We start from the raw sequence: 15,028 nt of genomic DNA on the forward strand, positions 1-15,028 counted from the left end.
GCTGTGTGTATAACATATTCAGCCTCAACAGTATCAGTGGCTTGTCTTTGTGGAAAATAAAGAATGCGCGCAAAGTCAAAGTGTGTTTTGCCATTTTTGAAGGACTACAGCCCATCTTGCGGTCCACTAACAAGAAGTCGAACAGTAAAATTCACAAGTTCCAACCGTTTGCTGTATCCCAACAACTGCGTACTATTTCGCGGAGTTTACTTTCCGTTTTTGTTTCTCCAAACCTGCACAATACATTTCCGAATTTACTGCGTGAGGGAGGATAAATAGCCAGCCACCTCTGGGAACCAACGACACGCAAACATGGCAGATGCGAGTGCAGCCAGCAGATGTCAGTGTAACCACGCGTTGTTTTGACATTCGCCGGACGCTTAAAGTGAACGTGGCAAAGGCAGATGTGCACAAATGTGATTCCTTTTTTTGCACGTGAGTCCTGCAATTCGATTTTCCCCAGGACGCCAACGCAACATGAGTGTTCGATTTGGTTGACGTAACGCACCACCCGCGCAACAGGTTATCTAAAAACAACAAGAATTAGTCAAAGTCGTCAAAGTGCGTGATGTGACGTATCGTGCTTGATTTATGATGATATTTGACGATTATTTTTAATTGGAGGAGAGCGCTTGTGGAAACAGGAGCGCGCGGTGCGCGCGCGCGCCGTCGGGCCGGGAGGGGCGTCGGCGACGCGCTTTCCGCGTCGGCTCGGCTCGGCTCGGCTGCTGCCTCTAGTTCCCAGTGTGGACTACTGACAGCCAGCTGTGCGGCTACACGACGACGACGACGATAACAGCTGCGGACCCATCCGCCTTCGAACATTTAACGCTCCACTCCTCCGGTGCGCGTTTGGGAGGCGATCTAAAGCTCAAAGAGAGAAGAGAGGAAAAAGAAGAGCGAAAAGGGCTCGTTTCGTCGTTGGTTCCTGTGCTAGCTTAGCTGAAGACGAGCATTCCTCCGACATGAATCCGCTGTGTAGCAGATGTAATCTCGTCGTCTACCCCACGGAAAAAATCAATTGTCTGGACAAGGTAAGACCACCACAATCTTTTTTCATCGCCACTACAATAACTCATATTCAATAGCCCTACTTATTCAGGCTCTTTTTTAGCTTGAAAGGGAGACACCTTGCGTTTTTTTTTTTTAGCAGGAGGAGGGGGGGGGGGTAGTGAATCGAGTAGGAAGAACCCAGAAAGGGACACGCACGCGCGCGCGCACACATACACACGCACATGTATGGCTAGCATGGCCAGCTAACAGCGATCAATCGTAAACACACGGCCTCCGTTTTGAATAGGGATTTTCAAAAGTGACATTGTGCTATTTTGTTGGTTGTTTTGTAAAGCTGCTCGGCATCGTAATGGGGGAAAGCGCACACGAGCGCGAGTCTGGCTGGGGCCTGCACCTATCGAAAACGTGACGTCACCGCCATACACCCCAATTTGTTCCCTCACTTCCAGTTTGACGTCATTTTCTTCACGATCGAACAGTTACTATGTGGTCGTATCCTGTCAGGGGTTTCCCTTGTGCCATCGGCTGCTTTTTTGCTTTTCAATATGGGACGTGTCGCACTCAGTCCCCTTGTTAATCCCGCAGATTAGTTTGCTGAGATTTGCTTTCAATCCCGTCCAGGTTTAATCTCACACTCAGGTGGCAAAATCTCATCAATTGTGGATCCGAGTGGACTATCAGTGTGAGAAAACAAACAAGCACCGTGGGATAATGCATGAGGGGGGATATTGTCATTTTGTAGAAGGGTGCATGTCCCTTTTTGAAAGTCATCCTTAAACCATCTTTACGGTGGAGACCACATAAGTGTGAGGCAATCCACCGACGAGTCATTTATTGAACGTATAAATAAAAAGATACCTATTTCAACAAAAAGATCAACATGTTCAAAGGAAGTAGAAAGTCGATTTTTTTTCTTCCCCTTGAGTCCTACATACCCTTTACAAAATGACTTGTGTTAATTAAAAGCATTACTACTCCATGGCTTTAAAGGCTCACTTCCTGTTTTGTGGCGTTTCATTTCAAGTATAACAATTCAGACGTTTCTTGTCAATGGCCATGCCTTTTGGTGTTCAACCTGGAAGCCTGGAATTTGTCACGCCCCCTCTCCTTAATCCCCCACACACAGAGAGAGAGAGAGAGAGAGAGAGAGATATGATTCACTTGTTTAGATTTGCTTTCAGTCCCAAGGAGGAGACTGAATCGAGTGGTCAGGTGGCAGTTCTGTTCAATTATGAAGCATCAGCACAAGGAACAACAACTCTCCTGGGCGAGTGTGTGATTTTACATATTGGAGAGAGTCTTTTGTTTTTCTTGAAGGGTGTTGTCCACAACTTGTGGACCCACGCAAGCCAGAGCAGGCACGCACGCACGCAAGCACGCACGCATGCTGCAACTCCAGATCAAAGTCAAAGTCTGCTTTATTGCCAACTTCTTCACATGCCGAGACACACAGAGATCGAAATTCCGTTTTCTCTATCCCACGGTGACGAGACCTATTACACGATAGACATACAAGTAAAGGACACAATCTAAAAACAAGAAGGCACAAACAATAAATAATAAGAGTGATAATAAATAATAAATAAACAGATAACACAACAAATAAGAGGTGTGGGTGGGGCTTGCCTCTTGCAACGGAGCTGGAGGCCAAGTGGCCCATTTGTCTAATGGACGTGATGTTGAAAATCAATCCCACCCTTTCTCCCAATGGCCACGTCTTTGTCGATGGACATCTGCCCTATCTCCATGAGCTCGCTATTCTTTTCCCATCCAGTGCATAGTGTACTTGTATGGCGTCTGCCTGTGCCTTATTGGAAGTTTTGGCATTCAGGCTTTGTGCAAATGCATGGGATGCGGATGTTCCCCTCCCTACAATTAGAGTTGCGCTGGTTGGAATCTGGCCAGAGGTGGAGCACAGATGGAAGGAACACGCTGTGTCAAAATGCCGCGCGGGCTCTGGTCATTTGTCAGCTCAGGTTGACTCTCCTGCTGCTGCTGCTGCTGTCGTCTTGCTATTTGTGGCTACCTTCAAAAAAAAAAAAATACTTTACCTACCAAGCTTCTTGCTCGCCTCTACGGCGCTCCAGTCCCCACAATGGCTTGCTTGTGTGGCAGCTGCATTCCGGTCTAGCCCGAGTAGAAGGAAGGAAAGGAGCGCTGCCAAAAGACAGCAAGGCTTCTTTTCCTTGGTAGTCTTAGCGACGGCAACGACGTATGTCCGTCCTAGCAGGGCTTTTTGCAACGGACTACCTCCGAGAAAGGTCACGTTTCCGGGTCTGTGCCATTTATAGAAAACGGTGAGACGAGCAACGGTTTGAACCCATTTAGATTTTCCAGACGCTCAATGAAGCCTCGGCAGATTTAGCGGCAGGCAGTCACCCGAGTGTGAGGCTACTTCCTCATCGGAACCAGGAAGCAGGTCGGGTGCAGCAGCAGCAGCAGGCAGTCACCTGAGTGTGAGGCTACTTCCTCATCGGAACCACGAAGCAGTGCTAGGATTTCATAGGTCTGTGTGTGTGTGTGCGCGCGCTTTGGAAATAGAACATTCATCTCCGTTCCAAGTTTTGCTTGCTCTATTTGTTGAACAAACTGCGCAAGTGTCCTTAAATGTGTGATCATGGGCTCGCTAAGCAGATGGCTGATCTTAGCGTACATTCTAAATAGGTTTTAAATGGGAGCATTTCAAAAGTCATACGTTAGGTTCTTAAAAAGTCTTGAATCTTGACTTCCTTGCAAACATCATCGGCTAAAGGACTAGAATGGAGTCCCTCAAGGAGCTTGGAGGTTTATCATCACACCAGTGCTAGCAGCTTCACTGTCCACTATTTGGGCGATTTCCGTGAGCCTGACTGAGCATCAATCTATGTATATAACCTACACAGTGTGTACTCATACACGCATGTACGCCACACACGCATGTGCCCTTGAGCCGTGAAGACGACGCACCGAGACGGTAGTGTGTGTGGTTTTTTTTTTTTTTCTAATGGCTGTTTCTGGCGCTCCGTCTCAGCAGTGTCCTCATTTTTCCATCTCGCTGCCCGGTCACGGAAGACGGTGCTATCCCAACCATTTGATGCTCTAGCAGACTGCGCTTTCAAAAGGAAATGACGGGGGTCCGTCCGTCCGCACGCACGCACGCACATCTTTTGCTTCCACTTGTTTGAACGCAAACACAATGAAGGGAGTTGCGTGCCATGTGCCTGCCTGCCTGCCGTTGGTCATTCTGCTTGATACAACAAGAGAAGAGCGAGAACAATATAAGGTTAAGGCCATTCCTTACAAAGCTGACATTTTTACGCACGCCTGTGTGTGGCAGGCCACTGATGCTGCCAAAGAATTTGAGCCTATTTCAAAATACTGCCAGATCATTTTAGCCCATTTCAAAATGATGTATTGGATTGGGGAAATCCCCCACTAGATCCCCTAAAAAAAAGTCAATCAATCAAATGACGGCAGCAACTAAATGGAAGTCATTAAGGCAACTCCTTTCTGGGCGTAGGCGCATTTCAAGTTCAGGGTGCGCTTGAGCGACAATAATGTGCCGCTTGCGGTCGGTCTGCTGTGTGGCAAGAGGAAGCGTGCATGGCGTGACACGGGCAGGTGGAACGTGGATCGGCAGGTTTTTGCAAATAGTTAACGCGCAAGCGAGCGAGCGCTGTTTGTTTTTGCCAAGATCCAAAGTACAAGCTGAGAGGATGGCTTTCCATTGGAGTTATGTTGAAGCGCTACAACATTGGGGCTGTCACCAACAAATGCAAACTCACTCTGGCCATCCAATGGCTGCCACACTGCTGTCTGTTCCTTCTCTCCTTGGTACCCTTCCTTCCTTCCTTCCTTCCTTCCTTCCTTCCTTCCTTCCTTCCTTCCTTCCTTCCTTCCTTCCTTCCTTCCTTCCTTCCTTCCTTCCTTCCTTCCTTCCTTCCTTCCTTCCTTCCTTCCTTCCTTCCTTCCTTCCTTCCTTCCTTCCTTCCTTCCTTCCTTCCTTCCTTCCTTCCTTCCTTCCTTCCTTCCTTCCTTCCTTCCTTCCTTCCTTCCTTCCTTCCTTCCTTCCTTCGAGGCAGGCAGGCGCTGCCTTCCTGGCCTCCCTTCCTGCCCCCCCCCCCTCCCTCCCTCCCTCCCTCCCTCCTTCCTTCCTCTTGCTCTTTGGCCTTGTGTTTCCTCCCTCGTCTTGGCATTTGTGTGTGTGAGCCGTGGCTGTCAGAGCCCCCCTCACCTCAGTCCAAAGTGCCAGAGGAGGAAAGGAAAAGGGTGGAGAGAGGTTGACTTGGGAGGGACACAATAGTTCCTTTTCTCCAAAGTTTGTCTTTTGCTTCTCTAACAATAGCGTTAGAGCCTGCAAGTCCATTTCTTTTTTTTTGTTTTGCTCCAAAAACTTGACCGTGAGTGGCTTTCAGGAAGGAGAAGTTGTCTTTCCGTCTCTTGGTTGAGATGTGTGCGCTAACAAAACGCCCTGCCCTCCCTGCCTCAACTGCCATTTTGAGAGGAATTTGTAGGGCAGCGCAACTGTGGCGGAAGATTTTAATTAGCAGCGACCTGGCACATTCTGGTGCTAATGGGAGCGGTCTGAGCGTCAACTTTCCAAGGGTATTTCTATATTTTCCAGCGGCTTGCCTTGCCTTGCCCTGCCCTGCCCTGCCCTGCCCTGCCCTGCCCTGCCCTGCCCTGCCCTGCCCTGCCCTGCCCTGCCCTGCCCTGCCCTGCCTTGCCTTGCCCTGCCCTCCCAGGCTCTAAAGAGCCGCCACCGTGCAATTGGCCTGCAAATACTTTGCCATTTTCTTTGTCTCCATAACTAACGTGTTGACATGTTTTGTTTCTCTCCCACAGTACTGGCATTCGCGATGTTTCCGCTGCGAGACCTGCAATATGTCTCTAAACATGAAGAACTACAAAGGCTTTGCCAAGAGACCGTACTGCTCTGCGTAAGTCTTTCAATGCGTTTGTGCTTGTCCTGACCTGACGTGACGTGGAGGCCCTTCTTTCTCTTTCCCCTCCTCCCTTGTTTATCTGGGAGGGAGTGCGCCATGGCCCGCTCGCTCGCTCTCTCGCTGACAGAAAAAGTCCTGTAATATGTGGTGTGGGAAAGCGCCTCCCTCCTCGCTGGTGGGAGGGGAGTGGGGTCGACAAAGGAAATTCCTAAAGTTCCTCAAGTGACACAGGAGGACACGGCGCTAACTAGCTTGTTCACTCATGCCGCAACACACAAAATGGGGAATCTGCGGAATCTCCCCTCTCAGAACGATGTTGTTCTTTCATTCGGCAACCGTTGCGCGGCCGCCAAGCCGTGGCGTAATCATACGGAGATTTCTTTTTCTTTTGATCGATTGATTATTTATTTATTATTATTATTATTATTATTTATTTATTTAGAGCCAGGGCTTGAATTGAACAACACCCTTATTTCCTTTTTCAGTCGGAGAGTTTGCGAGGACTTTCATTTTTGGCGGCTGCTTTCCCCCCAATATGTGAGCCAGACAATAAACGTGCGCTTGTCGGGGAGGCTTTAGATTTTGGAAAAATTCCGTTTGAATATCCGCGTGGCTCTGCGCTACATCAATGATGAGATTCAAGTAAATCTCTCTTTCGGTTCATGGTTGATGCAAATAAAGACATTAAAGTGCTTATGTAGCGAGCGCCATTTTAACCAAAAGAAATGATGTCAACTGAAACGGTGAGCCCGAGTTTCATCTCGATTGAGTGCTGCACTTGTTGCCTCATGAATTCACTTTCCAGGCTGCGTGGAAATGAAACGGAAGATAACAAACAAAAGATGATTTGGTCATCGGCCCTCTGCCCTGGCAAAAATCGGGAGTATGAGGTACAATGTCGGCGTGCTTCTATGCTTGTAACGGAGCGCCACACGTTTGGACTCCCTGTTGCACAGGCGCGCCACAGATGTTGCGAACAGAGACGCCGTTCACGCGTGCACATTGAAATCGCTATTCCATGTGCACAATCCAGCCAGCCAGCCAATCATGCTATTATCAAACTCTGTGAAGGCTCATATAGTAGCACCTATTTGAGTGCGGCCAGCCATTTTTTGAATCCTTTTCTCTGGCTTCTCCTTTTTGTTTTTTGCTGGGCCCCTTTCGCTGGTGGCGTCTGCAGCAGCCAGAACGGCGTGTTTATTTGTTCAACAGTCCACTTGAGCGTCAACACGCTCGCTCGGTCGGTCTGTCGGTCCCTGCCGCCCAAGAAACATTTCTATTGGTTAAGTGTGCTGTGTAGTTTTGACGAGTTGATTTCAGAATGTACGCGCGGCAATTCTTTCACGGGGAGTTTTCTTCCGATAACAGGCTGGAGTCCGTCTCCTTCAAATGTTCCCCTTTGCTATTTGCAGGCCCTCCCTTCCGTTGAACGCCGCCGCCTTTCCCGCTCCGAGTATGTGGACGTCGCCACTCTCCGACAGAGCATGTGTGTGCTGTGCGCCCACGTGTGCCTAGTATAGCTACAACACGCACATGTAGCCATTAAGCCCTCTGCTGGGCAAAGCGGCCTTGCCATTTATGCATGTGGCTCCTACTCAAATGTGTGAGTCATTTTTAAGTGACACAGTCTGACTGACGGATGCGTGTTCTTGGGACTCACCCGCACTATAACCTACGCTTGGTTGAGTGAGTGCACGCACGCACGCACGCACGCGCACACATGCATGCACGCACGCACGCAGGCAGGCAGGCAGGCAGGCAGGCAGAGCCTTCTTTTTCAAAAGCCAATGAGTCCTCCTCACTCAATTTTACAGCTCTGGCTGTAAAATAATGGCGGCAGCAGCATTACAGGGGAATTTATTTTGAATGGGTTGTCAAAGAAAGTGTAAAGAAGCGGCTTAAATGGGCTACTCGTGGTCATTGAGACCATCTATTCAAGGTGGCCCAAAACCCCGAGCGAGGCATTGTGGGAGTTGTCGTTATTTCAATTTGCCGTACGTACAGGAAGGAGGATTGCAAATTTTTTTTGGAATGCCGTTTCTTCTCTACTCTGAGGTAGAAATGAAGCTTTTAAAACCTGGGAATGTTTTTTTAAAGTCTCGTCACATGCCGTTCCTCTTCCTGCTACATCCCCGCCAATGTGCCTGTGTCTGGGTTCCGTGATTTTTGATTGTATTTTTTTTGCCCCCCATCTTCCACACACCTGCTTAGGAACTTTGAGGCTCCTGTTACCGCACACACACGCACGCACACACACACACAAACGTACGCACGCACGCACACACACACACACTCATGCCTCACTTCCTCTCTCTCTGGCTACCCGACGGCACACAATCGACGGCACATTGTGTGCCTGCGGTCTTCGGGGGCTCCTAGCTCAACTTTTGGACTACTGTGAATAAGAAATGCCTGTCAGTTTTGTGGGTGTTGATTGGTGCTCGGCGTGTGTTTTGCAGACACTACCCCAAGGCAAACTTCACCTGCGTGGCTGACACTCCAGAGAACATCCGCCTCAAACAGCAGAGCAAGATGCAGAGCCAGGTGAGCAAGCTCAATTCCAGATGTGGGGTTCACGCGCACGCACATAGGCAGTGCAAGTAAGTATAGATCTGTTGTTGGCAAAGTTCCACAAAACTGAAAAGCTCAACGTTGGGCGTGCTGAAGGCCGCTCCAGCCTGCCTGCCTGCCTGCCTGCCTGCCCGCCTGCCTGCCTGCCTGGCTTGCTTGCTTGGCGATTTAGTGAGTGGCCAGCCATCATATTTACTCATTTTATGTATGCTGCTTTGAACCGGGCAATTCATCTTTCCTGTTGGAGCAAAATATCCATTTGAAGCAGGTCATGACTCCTAAGCGACTCGAAATGACCCAGCAAACTCTTGCTCCTCCCACTTTTGGTTTCCTGTTGGCTATATCAAATTGAGATGTCTTTGTCACACAGTGCAGATTACACTACATGTTGGGGGGTTGGATTATTGGGGTGAGAGCGTAATAGCCGACGGGCTGAGTGACAGATGGTGTTTTTATTCATGCATGCTCATCCTCAACAAGCGGACAGGACAGGACAGGACAGGACTGTCACAATTTGCCCGTTTAGGGTCCAAGCCCTGACCTTGCAAGCCAGTTTGTTTGGGGACGTTCATGTGCCATGGCAACCCTATTGCTATGGAAGCTAGCTGTCACACCTCATTAGAAGACTTTGCCAGGGGGAGGGAGAAAGGAAGAACGCAGAGTGAATTGTGGAGAGCGAGCGAGAGAGAGAAAAAGAGGAAGAAAGACGACAGGCGGGCAGGCAGGCAGGCAGACAGACCATTGGGGTTGGCTGCTAGGAAAGGAGGAGCCTGTCTTAAAGAGGCTAACACCCCCAGAATGCAATCCCAAAGATCTCTCCATGGTGGGGATTCATACATATGCAGAGAAATAGGAAGGAAGGAAGGAAGGCGAACAAAAAGGAGGCGGGGAAGGAAAGCAGCCATGTGATTGGAAGAGCCAGAGAGACCAACAAAAAAGAAAAGTTCATCTTTGCTTGATTTGACACTTGCATGCATCAGCCCTCAAGTGTCCTTACTGGGAGAGAACCCCCAACCACCACATGCCATCTCCTGGTGTCCATATATGGTTGCCACCTTTGGAGTTGGGATTCTTATGCTCATTTATCCCACCAGAAAGCCAGTGCATTCAAATGGAAGAAACGTGCATGTTTGAAATAGAATGTGGGTCAGCGGCCATGAATAATGTTGGATTTGCGTCTTGCTGACGCACGCGCACCTTAGCTCACTTATGTAGATGTGATGTTGGCTATGTGGTAATGTGTTTTTTTCTGCTTAGGTTCTCTACAAGGAGGATTTTGAAAAGAATAAAGGGAAAGCCTTCACCGTGGTCACAGACACGCCAGAGCTGCAGAGACTCAAGAAATCACAGGACCAAATCAGCAACGTAAGTGTCAATCTTGCAAGACTGCCTTTTGCGTCTTGCTCATCATCATCATCATCATCATCATCTCCTTTTTGCCTTTCTATCTGAGGGTGAAGAGAACAAGTGCCCCACTCGAGAGTAGTAGAAACAATACATAAAGGAAATTGGAAACTACGGGTCGGGCGTCCGTGATTTACAATTTTTCGCTATTTGCGTCTGGGCTTGGTCACTAACTACTGTGAATAGTATGCTTTCGCTGCAGTCCAGACCTTTTTTTGCTCAGTGTCCCGCATCAAGAGCCATTAATTAGCCTCTAAATAAGAGCAGTGAAGTGGAAAGACGCACGCACGCACGCACCGCTTGGTCTCATGTTCTGCCACTGACTATTCCCACGGGAATTGCACACAGCGCACGTGACGACGCAGTCGGAAGTGGAGGCTGTTGGTAAAAGGTCCATTACAGGAGGGGGCGAGCTGAGATTGAGGCGCAATCACTCCCGTCCCGTGGAATGCCATCCTGTGTCCCGCATCTACCATTCGCCACCATTGAGGAGGGCGGGCGGGCATGGCCACTTCCTGTAAATCAGACTGCTCCTCAAAAGGGGAATAAGCCATCGCAGCAGCAGCAGCAGCAGCAGCAGCAGCATATTGCACTTGAGAGCATTGTTCTGTCCATCACTCGGCCCGCTGCAAATGGACTCGCCGCCGCCGCCGCCGCGAAACACAGTGGGCCCCTTTGATAGCGCCTGCGAGCCGAGCCATAAATCCGGCCAGGAGTGCAGCGAGTCAGTCTGTTGACAGGCCTCTATTCATGAAGGGCAAGGCGTCGGCATTTTATTTATTTATTTTCTTCCTTCGCCTTCACCTGCTTGCGTCGGCGGCGGTTGCTAGGCAATAGCGCTCGCCGGGTTTCCCGCCGGCCAAGATGTCACATCCTGTCTGTCAGCTTGTGGAGGTCGGAGGTGTTATTGCACTCGGCGACATCCCCACCCACACCCACACCCATCACGGCTGCAGGCGTGTTGCAACTGGGAGACCCCTGGTGGTTAGAAAGTCAACTGCATTGTCTCTGTGCTATAGTGAACACAGTGCATTTAACCCCATTGTTTTTTTCTTCACAAGTCCTGGTACTTTACAATGATTTCAAATAGGAGTAAAAAATGGTCCGCCTTACAAATACTTTAGTGACTATTTTATGAAAAACTCCTTAAGTACACGGTGTCTTTTTTGTTTTTTGTAATTTTTTTCGCAAAACACAAATGTCACCTGAACAACTGTATGAAACAGTTCTAAAGTAAGGGAAGGCAGGTGTAAGAGAGAAAAGTCAACTCAGCAAATGGTTTTCTCGCCAACAGATCAAGTACCACGAGGAGTTTGAGAAGAGCAAGGGTTCACATGTCCATGAGGAGAGCAAGACTCCGCATCCACAGCCGAGCAGCCCTGGCCCAGGTAGTCAGTCAGTCCTACTGCAAAAGCACTTGCAATGGGTTCCAATGGCAACCACCGCTGACGGCCATCTTGTGCTGTTTTTGTGTTCAGCCGCTTACCAGCAGCAGCAGCAGCCCGTGGCCGCCTCTCACAACTACCACTATGATCCTACTCCTGAGCCTGCGCGCCCGGCAGCTGCCGCACCGCCTTCCAGCGCTGGGGTACGTCACCCTAACTTGGCTCGGCCCCAAACAAACACCCGTTTTATTTCAGACGAGTGCGGTGTGGCCCCAATCTTGTTGAAACGTCAAAGGGCGGCCTGTGTGGGTCCACAGAAGCGGTACCGGGCGGTGTACGACTACGCCGCCGCCGACGAGGACGAGGTCTCCTTCATTGACGGCGACGTGATCGTGGACGTGCAGCAGATCGACGAAGGCTGGATGTACGGCCGGGTGGAGCGTACCAATCAGCAAGGGATGCTGCCCGCCAACTACGTGGAGGCCATCTGAGAGAGGGAGAGAAAGAAGAGGTAGAGAAAAGGGAGGGAAATGAGAAAAAAAAAAGACCAGTGCCATTTCATCTTTAACGCCGCTTCTCTTGATTTGCCCCCCACCGCACCCCGCACCCCCCTCTCCCCTTTCTCGCTGTTCAGCTCGCTAATCTCAAGCCTTCTTCTGTCTTAACTTTTTCTTGTCTGTCTGTGCTGATGTTTGGATGTCACTCATCTACGTCTCTTCCACCTATAGCACTTAACATCCCCCCCCCCCCAGGGTGAAAATATTTGGAAAGTCCCTCATTGTGCACGCGTGTACATTTTCCTTTCCATGACTGGAAGAGAATTTCACCTCAGTTGCGTCTACATTCCTTTGCTCTTTGAACCCTGGGATCAGCAGCCAGCTGTCCATCCTAACAGAGTGCTTTACTCTTAATATATTTATAGACCCAATGTGATGCGCTGCATTGTGGGTAATGTTGTTCGACTGGAATCCGGAGCTCCTGCCGCTCTCGTCGTCATTTTGTTTGTTGTTTTGTTTGAATGTCGGGCAGACACAAGAGGGATCAGGGATAAGTTGGGGAACGTTTGCATGTCTGACTTCCCTCCCCTTTTGCCCCAACATTTGCGTACGCAGCACAACTCTGTATTCTGACACTTTTAAACCTTTTATTCCACCGCTTCAACAACATTCCGATCTTTAGTTTTCTGTTGGATGTGAATGAATGTCTTATCTATCCTCTCCTATCTTGTGCTCCTTTTCCCGTTGTTCGCCTTATTGATGGCAAAATGCTTATTTTGAAGAGGACAAATTGTCACGTGTACGAAATAAATAAACCAGCACCGCAATTGATGAAGGTGGAGGAGTTTATATCAAATGCAAACAACAACAACAAGAGCAAAAAAAGAGGTAGTGGCAGTCGGATGAGGAAGCAGCGCCGTGGTGGAGCGAGCCGAACGCGTACGCCTCATATCAGTTGTGTGGCCAAAAAGGGCACCGTTGGTTGGGGGCCGCGCTTTTCTGCCGTTGCTCTCTCGACGTACATTTCTACAATTGGCTATCGTAATAGGCGTCGTCAGTCTTTACTCGCAATTTATTTGACGGTTTCTTTTTGGGCCGCTCGATCTCGTCCAAGTTATCCCGTCCTCGCCTTCTCCGTCTGTGCTTCTGACCCGTCATTCCGTGCTTCTTCTCATCATCGCCGCTTATAGGTACACGTCATAATAGGAATCTTGTAACCGCGCAGGTGGAAGCTTGCAGACCGACCAGTTTTGTGCATCTTGTTTTTTTAATGTCATTTTTTAAGGAATAAAGATAGCATATGCATATTGACATGTTTTCAAGAAAGTACAAGACATTGTCAGATGTTAGGACCAGATATCATCTCGTGTCACAGCACTTCAAACTGTACTTAATGATTCTGCAGATTCAATAAAAGTCATTTTTCTCAAGACTCTGGTTGACTGACTGGTCCAAAGTTCATGACGCGCTCTGGCGACCCCTACTGGGGTAAACAGAAAAGAAAAGCGTTTTGTTCTTGAGGGAAATATCTCTATCGCCACCTGGCGCACTTACCCTGCAACGACACCTTAGCCGTGTGTTTCTCTTTATTCATCATTCAATGAGTATTAAATGCACAACAACACATTGTGATTATGAAGAACCCCCATAAACACATTCATCAAAACGGATTCAAGAGCTTTTAAAAAACGTGAAATACTCTTTGCTCCGATTTTGGTCTGCCGGGTGTCGACCGTAAAAGGCTAACTAAATTTCAAACAAACTAAACATGATATACGTAGACATACACGATATCAAAATGTACTAAACAAACTAGTCGATAGTGGTAGATTTAAAATCTTGTCCCAAGTCATCTTATTTGGGTGCTCAACAGCCTTACAAAAACGCGGAGCATAATGTCTCTCTTCTTTGCCCATTTCCGAAGTCTTCCGATTGTAGCCGAAGGCAAACACCGGCTCCCGCCCAGTTCGCTTCGCTTCTCTCTGACCAATTTGTCGTCATCGCAATCATGGTGGACATTATGGTGTTGATGTTCTTTGCAATTATGGGCCTCGTTTTTCTGTCGTACATCATCTACATGCTGTGAGGATGACGGTGGTGGTCCTGCGGAGTGCGACTAAAAAGAAAAGGAGGCGACGCGAGGCGAGGCGAGGCGAGGCAAGGCGATGCGATGCGAGGCGCCTTTGGTCTGCATCCCTTCTGCTACCATCCCGGACGAGGGTCAGGATGCGTGTACAGGCATTACGTAAATTGGATCATTTTGCCTATGTTTATGTTTATCTTGCGCTTTTTGGAATATGTCCGAATATTTGTTGTCTGGTGACGTGTAGTTATCGTTATTGGGCCTCATCTGTTTCAGGGAGGACAACCAATGGCTGGACAATGAAGCCTCTCCATGCAGAAGCTAACAGATGGACTCTCCCGAATGATTCAATGAGTTCATCTTGTTTTTGTGACAAGTCAGCACAATACGGCTTGGAAGCACCTCAGTGGAGCATTCACAGTTATTTAAACTCACTTGTTTTTAGTATTTATTAGCTGTACACATGCATGGAAATCACCTTTCGGTTACCACCAAAGCTTACTTGCTGACATTGTATCGCTTCAAGATTTTGTGTTCATTAAAGATGATTCAAATGGAAGTCGTGGTAGATGTGATGTGGGGTTTTTTTGGCCAGCGTGGGGCGCCCTTTGACACATTTGTTTGGGTTTCTGATGACTTCACCAGGTATTTTTGGAACTACTATTGGATATTTTTTGCCAAATGATGTCAAGGCACTACTGTATTTCCCCCAAATTCGGCGTGCACCTGAAGCTCCCCTTTCACCGCCGGTTATTCGTAAATGCATCACGTCCGGCTTGAAAGCCTTAAGTGTGTGTGTGTGTGTTTGTCTCACTCAGCTCTTCACTTGTGGAGTTCCTGTTATTTGCTGGTTGGGAGTTTCCCTTGAAAGGATGTATGGGTCACCCCCCCCAACCCACCCCCAGGAATGGCCGGGCTTAAAAGAAAAAAGAGGACTACATGTCCCAACATGCCCCCCTCTCGCTGTAAAATGAGTTCGGCGGGCCGTGCAAATCCATCCAATAGCGTGTTGGTTGCTGTCGTCAATGGCAACAGAGGTTTTTAGTGAAGGAAGCGTGAGAGGGACAGCTGGAGCGCGCGCGAGGCCCAACTCCGGAGCCAGCCGGCCAATCAAGAGGCGGCCGCCCTTTCCGCTGCTTCCTTCTGATT

The 15,028-nt window shown here is 48.8% G+C and overlaps 1 protein-coding gene and 1 long non-coding RNA gene across 4 annotated transcripts; one reads left to right on the forward strand and one right to left on the reverse strand.

The window, feature by feature from the left end:
* The first annotated feature begins 663 nt into the window (after positions 1–663).
* Positions 664–14,438, forward strand: lasp1 (LIM and SH3 protein 1). 3 transcript variants are annotated; one of them, XM_061304132.1, is made up of 8 exons: positions 664–1,034; positions 5,839–5,933; positions 8,399–8,483; positions 9,768–9,875; positions 11,209–11,302; positions 11,393–11,502; positions 11,617–11,810; positions 14,156–14,438. In XM_061304132.1, the coding sequence occupies exons 1-7, from the start codon at positions 966–968 to the stop codon at positions 11,788–11,790; spliced, it is 735 nt and encodes a 244-aa protein (XP_061160116.1). In that variant the 5' UTR covers positions 664–965; the 3' UTR covers positions 11,791–11,810; positions 14,156–14,438. The 3 variants fall into 3 exon arrangements, with proteins under 3 accessions (XP_061160116.1, XP_061160115.1, XP_061160118.1); XM_061304131.1 differs by lacking the exon at positions 14,156–14,438 and adding an exon at positions 11,934–13,226; XM_061304134.1 differs by lacking the exons at positions 11,617–11,810; positions 14,156–14,438 and adding an exon at positions 11,555–11,599 and having other exon boundaries at positions 665–1,034.
* Positions 1,832–3,456, reverse strand: LOC133170916 (uncharacterized). Its single transcript, XR_009718641.1, has 2 exons — positions 3,070–3,456; positions 1,832–2,507 (listed from the first exon to the last, which is right to left on the reverse strand). It is a non-coding gene; the product is annotated as an uncharacterized LOC133170916 (long non-coding RNA).
* Positions 14,439–15,028: the final 590 nt, after the last annotated feature.

This window comes from Syngnathus typhle, linkage group LG17, assembly GCF_033458585.1.
Source record: "Syngnathus typhle isolate RoL2023-S1 ecotype Sweden linkage group LG17, RoL_Styp_1.0, whole genome shotgun sequence".
Classification (NCBI taxonomy): domain Eukaryota; kingdom Metazoa; phylum Chordata; class Actinopteri; order Syngnathiformes; family Syngnathidae; genus Syngnathus; species Syngnathus typhle.